This window comes from Nansenia antarctica (genome assembly GCF_963989245.1).
Source record: "Nansenia antarctica genome assembly, chromosome: 6".
Lineage (NCBI taxonomy): Eukaryota > Metazoa > Chordata > Actinopteri > Argentiniformes > Microstomatidae > Nansenia > Nansenia antarctica.
In genome coordinates, this window is record NC_137676.1 from 39,763,271 (window position 1) to 39,770,770 (window position 7,500).

At 51.1% G+C, this 7,500-nt stretch overlaps 1 protein-coding gene across 1 annotated transcript in view; it reads left to right on the top strand.

The window, feature by feature from the left end:
- Positions 1–7,500, top strand: part of plxna2 (plexin A2) — a gene marked incomplete at both ends in the record, with an annotated part of 124,186 nt that overhangs the window by 98,385 nt on the left and 18,301 nt on the right. Inside the window, 3 exon segments of the mRNA XM_080535099.1 lie at positions 5,070–5,136; positions 6,111–6,257; positions 7,222–7,381. Of these exon segments, the coding sequence (XP_080391225.1) occupies positions 5,070–5,136; positions 6,111–6,257; positions 7,222–7,381 (374 nt within the window).

The window sequence follows — 7,500 nt, forward strand, 5'->3', positions numbered from 1 at the left end:
GTATTGATGCACTGTAAGGCCTAATGTCTTCTCTGGCCCTGTGCCGATTTTCTTTTAGTTAAGAGGGTGTATGTAAGCATCGTCGTACTTCAAACACTTCAACCGCCAGCACACGCAGACACTGCAATTCAGCCACACATGCACACACACACACACGCAGTCTGAAGGTGAACACATACATTGGTCTAATAGCTCTCCATCCACAAAGAGCATAATAAAACTAAACACTCGCACATAAAAGCAAATACTCCCTGAAGGCTTTCATTTACGTTTCATGAGGATTTCAGTAAGTGAGTGAGTGAGTGAGTGTGTGTGTGTGTGTGTGTGTGTGTGTGTGTGTGTGTGTGTGTGTCTGTGTCTGTGTCTGTGTGTGCATGTGTGTGAGTCTGTGTCTATGCCTGCATGCGGGTGTGTGTGTGTGTGTGTGTGTGTGTGTGTGTGTGTGTGTGTGTGTGTGTGTGTGTGTGAGTGTGTGTGTGTGTGTGTTGACCACAGGCGTAGGAGTGTGAATGAGGGAGTGAGGTTGCTAAGTGCCTGGGCGGACCGCGGGTCTTGCAGCCAGGAGGGGGCGGTGGGGGGGGGGGGGGCTCTGAATGAGCAGCAGTATGATCTAATGTGGCTGCTCCAGCACTGGGGCCTTAATTATTGAGCCCATCTCCAGCAGGGAGCTCTGTTGAGAAGATGAAGTACGAGATCACCACCAGAGAGAGGAGGTAGAGGGGAGGGGAGGGGAGGGGAGGGGAGGAGTAGAGGAGTCTGTGGGCATTGGTAGGCATAAACCATTGTGGCATGGGTAGGGCTCTCTCTCTGTCTGTCTGTCTCTCTCTCTCTCTCTCTCCCCCCCCCATCAGACCCATCAACAATGATTACCCCTACGCTATACTGTACTTAGTTTAGAGAAAGGTGACTGAAAGGTAAATATTTTGCATAATTACTTCTGTTTGCATGTGTTTGGTTATCTGTGTGCATGTAGAGAATATGTGTGCGCGTGTGTGTGTGTGGTGTGTGTGTGTGTGTGTGTGTGTGTAGAAGCCCGTGGACCATATTCCTCTTTCTCCTCTTAATCAACCTCACGGTCTAACACACCATATAGTTATTACACCGATCTCAAGTACAGAGTATGGCTTCTCCTAATGTCCCGAAACTAAATAAAAAGCTCTCTCTTTTACGCACTCCAGTCAGCCACGGTTAGTGTATTATTTCTGAAGTGTGTTGTCCCTCCTTGTTTGTCTTGAGAATCCTTTTAGACAAGGTCCGCTGCTTCGATGAAGTCTGCTGCCGTCCTTGTCCAGGTCTAAAACAGTTATGGCCCTCCCTGATTTGTATTCCCCTGTATTCGAGGAGTCTAGCACATAAAGTAGAACATTACGTCGCCTTTCTCCCTAAGAGCTTTTTTGAACGAGAGACGTGCGTGTCCCCTGTAAGCTAAGAGAATCTCTCCCATTCTCTCCGGTCCATTTCGTCCATTTGTTTGGTGTGTATTGTGTACCGTGAATAGAGCTTTTTTTTTTTTATGTGCGCTCTCTCTCTCTGCGCTCTCTCTCTCTCTCTCTCTCTCTCTCTCTCTCTCTCTCATACTCTGTAGCCTTCTCTAACTCATTTACTTCCCTTTTTTTACCTGTCCGTCTCTCCATCTTTCTTGTTCGGGGCGTTATGGTTGAACCTGCGCTGAGAGATGTGACACCCACCAGAAGCCCTCTTTCATGACCCTCACGCTTTCTGGATGTGTTGCATAAATCTCTCAGCCTACCCTACGGTATCTCTCTCTCTCTCTCTCTCTTTCTCTCTTTCTCTTTTTTCTCTGCCTCTTTTTATCTCTTTATTCTTTCGTCTCTCTTAATGGACGGATGGAACAGTGGCTCTAACGCCTCCAGACTTTTCACTTTCTTTCTTCTTTGTTGATTCTTTCCTCTCTTCAGCGTTATTTTTTTTTCCAATGACATTTCCGCCCATGCGGCGAGAGACGGGGAACGGGGCGTTATTAGGGAGACTGTTGTCTTTAGCGTTGGCGGGTGGCGCTCTAAGACATTCCGTCGCCTACTAATCTGTCCCTCACAACCTATTTACCCGCATTAGGAGCGGGGAAGATGGAGAATCAAACCTCCCTTAATGGTTCTGGAGGATAATGAAATCCTGATGTTCATTAATGAAACTCAATTAGAGAGAAAAGAGTGGAAGTGGGGGAATGTGGGAGGTGGAGGGGGAGGAGGAGGGAAGGGGGGGGGAGGCAAGGGGGGGGGAGGAGGGAAGGGGGGGGGATGACGACAAAGTGAGTCTCTCCACCGAACCATTCAAAGGCAGAGAGAGAGAGAGAGAGAGAGAGATATTAATGAGACTCAACACGGCCTCGGCAACAAAAGGGTTTTATTTCGTTCTCCGGGACTTGCTGAGCTTATTAAAACGCTTAATAGCTTCCATTAACTTCTTACACACTCTCCGCTCTCATTCAGAGCGAGGGCGGGGGGGCTGGGTGGTGGTGGTGCGAGGGGGGGGGGGGGAGAGTATGGGGGTAGTTCTCTGTGGAGAAGGGCAATTATGTAGGGGAGGAAATGTGGCCAATTGTCCAAAAATACAACATTTGTCAGGTTCAACTGTAGTGGCTCCTCATTATTTTGAGCATTAAGGAAGAACTCTTAAAGAGAGAATTTAAGAGAGATAATACTACGTAGCTAGAGCACAGAGAAGGTAGTGTGTGTGTGTCAGTCACTCTAGAAGAGGGAACAATAACAAATAACAATACACTCCTTCAGCTGTCAGCAGTGATACTCTGCCTCATCCCCCCCCACAGAGTCCCATCCTCTGAACAGTCGCAGCATTGATTGACCGCCAACATTCATGAGGAAATAGCCCCCAGGCTTGGTAGACAGCATCAGAACACCTCCGCACGGCAGCCAAATCAAAGGACTGCGGTGGAGATAACCTCTGGTCTGCTGCGCCACTACAGAGGAGTAGTGTTGTGTGTGTGTGTGTGTGTGTGTGTGTGTGTGTGTGTGTGAGTGTGTCTGTGTCTGTCTGTGTGTCTGTGTCTGTGTGTGTGTGTGTGTGTGTGCGTGTGCCCGTGCACGTGTACAGACTGTGTCTGTCTGTGTGAGTGTGTCTGTGTCTGTATCTGTGTGTGTATTTGTGTCTGTGTCCGTGTCTGTATCTGTGTGTGTGTCTGTGTCTGTGTCTGGTATGTGTGTGTGTGTGTGTGTGTGTGTGTGTGTGTGTGTGTTTGTCTGTGTGTGTGTGTGTGTGTGTGTTTGTCTGTGTGTGTGTGTGTGTGTGTGTGTGTGTGTGTGTGTCTGAGCCAGTGTACCTCAGTGTTCATCCAGTGTATTTGATCGGGAGAACGAGCTACTTTCTCCTGCTCCGTCCGACCACATCAACAGGATCAGTCCTGGACTCCATTCGCAAGTCTTTCTCTCATTGCTTCCAAACGCAATTATCTCCCCCTAATCACGATAATCTGCCGTCCATTCAGACCATCAGTAGGTGTAATCATCCTCCAGGCTCCATCCAGCACGGCCCTGACACTGAGGCCAAGCAGAGAAACGGACGGGGCCTGTTTAATACCTGGCTGTTAGGCTCCCCCACACCTAATGCCTTCTCGGCTATAGCACATCCATGACCCAACCACCCCCGGCCGCACCCCCTACCACGCTCACCGTAATCATAGTCATTTCCCCCCACGCATTAAGAGAGTCATTTTCTCGACGCACCGCAGAGTAAATTGGCTCCGGTGTACAGCCTTGTGTGCGAGTCACTGATGGAGGGGCCTGGCCGAGAGGCTGGAGGGGGGGGGGGGGCTGTTACGGGCCAGGTGGCCAGGTGACAGTCACGCCCGAGCCAGCAGGCGATAAAGCTCGTAAACCGGTACCTAGGGAAAGAGGGGAAGGCGAAGGGGGGTTATTAGCGATATTAGCATGGGTAGCATCCTGGTAGGTTAGCTTGCGGGTAATGACAGTGTTAGCGGACACACGGCTAGCGTTAGCGTGTAATAAAACAAACAAAGCTGGACAGGTTGTGTTTATTCGTGGAGAAGGGCAGGAGGGGGGGGGGGGATTGTGGGGTTTTGAGAGATGGAGGGGAGGAAAAGAGGAAGGGGGGGAGGGAGTTGTGTTGTTGAGCTTTCCCAGCACGGCGGCGGCAGCCCTGTGATGGCGAGGCGGAGGGGCGTTGGTATTCAGGAGAGCTGCTGGTCCTGTGGAGCAAGCATACACCAGTAACCCTTTCATCTATGTTTCATGCTCCTTAACCACTCCCGCCTGGGTGTGTGTGTGTGTTTTTTGTTCTCTCTCTCTCTCTCTTTCTATCTCCCTCTCACTCTTCCTCTCTCTCTCTCTCTTTCTTTCTCTTTCTATCTCTCTTTCTCTCTCTTTCTTTCTATCTTTTCCACTCTCCTTCTCTCTTTCACTCTCTTTCTATCTCTCTTTCTCTCTCTTTCTATCTCTCTCTCTCTTTCTCTCTCTTTCTCTCTCTCTTCTGTGTTTTATCCTTTATTCTCTTTGAAATTACACAGAGGCTTTCTGGGAAATGAAGAGATGAGTGTTTTTCTGTGTCTTCTGCAGAGGAAGGGGGATGAGAGAGAAGTAAAGAGAGGGAGAAGGGTGAAACATCAGAGAGAGAGAGAGGAATAGAGAGCGAGAGAGAGAGAGAGAGGGATGGATGGATACTTCCATCACCCTCTCTCTCTCTCTCTCTCTCTCTCTAGTCGACAGTGTCTGGAGGTCACTGCACACTTGTGCTATTTTCATGCCCAATCAACCCCAGCATCTCTCTGAGTGGCTGTGAAGGGGGTGAGGTGTCGGGCAGGGGGGGGGGGGGGGGGGGGGGCAGGGGGGGAAGGGGGGGCGGGTGTGTGTGACAGACAGCCCTCCTCTCTCTGAGCAGCCGCGGCGTCTCACAGTTGATACCGATGATGCCGGTGCGTTCAAGAGGGCAAACAGTCACACTCCAGTCACACTCACTCTCCACGCCGCACAGACACGTCACAGGAACAGGTTGTTGGGGAGAAGACTGTTGATCTACCGTAAGAAAAACAACAACATTCTTTTCTTTTTTTTCTCTCTCCCCCTCCTTTGTTTCAGGACGGAGTCTGTGGCAGAGAAGATGCTGACCAACTGGTTCGCTTTCCTTCTTCACAAGTTCCTCAAGGTGAGCGAAGTACACATGGTGAAGTGCACATGGTGAAGTGCACATGGTGAAGTACACATGGTGAAGTACACATGGTGTAGTACACATGGTGAAGTACAAACGATTTAGCAGGAGTATGTGTCCGCCTGTGTTTGTGTGTGTGTGTGTGTGTGTGTGTGTGTGGTGTGTGTGTGGTGTGTGTGTGTGTGTGTGTATGTGTGTGTGTATGTGTGTGTAAGCGGCCAAGTGTGGGTGGTGGGTGTGTGTGTGTGTCCAAGTGTGTGTGGTGGGTGTGTGGGTGGTGTGTGTGAGCGTCCCAAGTGTGTGTGAGTGTGTGTGTGTGTGTGTGTGTGTGTGTGGAAGCATCCAAGCGTCCAAGTGTGGGTGTTGTGTGTGTGTGCGTGTGCGAGTGTCCAAGTGTTTGTGTGTGTGTGAGTGTCCATCCATGTGTGTGTGTGGAAGCGTCCAAGTGTCCAAGTGTGGGTGGGTGGGTGTTTGGGTGGTGGGTGGTGGGTGGTGGGTGGTGCGTGGTGCGTGTGGTGTGTGAGGTGGCAGAGGGGGGACATGTGGTGGTGTCATATGCCCAGCCTGGTCCCCCTCACCCCCCTCCTCCACCACTTCCTGACATTCAAACAGACCAGGCCGCTGCCAAGCAAATGGCCCACGGTCGGACCCTGCCAGCGCTGCTCAGATGAATAATGCAGGACAACACTCATGTGGTCGGGCCGCGCTGCCCGGGGCCATACGGCGTGACTCACTCCCCGTTAGTCATCTGAACCACCAACGTGGCTCGCTTGTTGCTCATCTCCGCAGTGTGTGTGTGTGTGTGTGTGTGTGTGTGTGTGTCCGTGTGTGTTGTTGGTCTCTCACACCCTCTCACTCTCTCTCTCTGTGTGTGTGTGTGTGTGCGTGTGCCCGTGTGTGTGTGTGTGTGTGTGTGTGCGTGTGCCCATGTTTGTGTGCGTGCGTGTGTGTGTGTGTATCTGCGTCCGCAGGAGTGTGCTGGGGAGCCTCTCTTCATGCTGTACTGCGCCATCAAGCAGCAGATGGAGAAGGGGCCCATCGACGCCATCACAGGGGAGGCGCGCTACTCCCTCAGCGAGGACAAGCTCATCAGGCAGCAGATCGAGTACAAGACCCTGGTCAGTCCCTCTCACCTCACCTCACGTTTATTCGTATTTATTTGCAACGCTAAAGTGCTTTACATAAGACGTTGAAAGACGTTACACATGTTACATGTGTTCATTAGACATTACACGTAAGTAAATCGGTATTACTGTAAAAATGATCGTTATTACGTTTAAGTTAAACAAATTGTTGAAACAGTTCAAAACCTCATAACAAAGTTTTAAAGTGTTGAAATAAAAAGAAAAGTGTACACACACACACACACACACAGCCACACACAGTCAGACACACACACACACACACACACACGGCCACAACATGACACCACTCTGATTGCTCTGGTAGGGAAATGTGGCTCATTACGTGCTAAGACCCCACCAGAGCTGCAGATTGGTGTCCCGCCGAAAGTGTGAAATTAGATTTTTCGGACGCCGGCGAGCACGGAAGTGGTCTCTTAGAGCTCCTGCCACGCTCCGAGCAGACGCCTAATGAGAGAGGCCCCTCCGCAGGGACCCACACGTCCAGAGCGTGACAGGACCCCTCTCTCTCTCTCTCTAACCTCTCCTCCCCCTTTTTTTCTACCCCTCTCTTCTCTTATTTTCTCTCTCTTCTCACTCCCCCCTCCCCTCTACACGCCTTCTCCACACCCCTGGCGCTTTGCTTTCCTCTTTTCCCTTTTTTACCCTTTTCCTCCTCCCCTCTCTCTCTCTCTCTCTCTCTCTCTCTCTCTCTCTCTCTCTCTCTCTCTCTCTCTGTTATGATTTATGCCCTCTATCCATCATCCCCCCCTCCCTCCTTCCGCTCCTATCTTCTCTCCTCTCTCTTTCTTCTTCTTGCTTCCCCTCCTCTCCTCCCTTTCCCCCTCTCTCTCTCCCCTCCTCCCTGACCTCCCCTACTCCTCTTCTCTCTCTCCTCCCTCCCTGTCTCTCTCTCTCTCCTCTCCTCCCCCCCCCTCTCTCTCTCTCTCCTCCTCTCCAGATCCTGAACTGTGTGAACCCGGACAATGAGAACAGTCCAGAGATCCCCGTCAAGGTGCTGAACTGTGACACCATCACCCAGGTGAAGGAGAAGATCCTGGACGCTGTCTACAAGAACATGCCCTACTCCCAGAGGCCCCGCGCCGTGGACATGGACCTGGGTATGACACCCTTTACACACGCACACACACACACACGCACACACACACACACACACACACACACGTATGTGTATGTCCAGTCACTATAGTAGGAGGGACCTTGAGGATGTTGTTGCCAG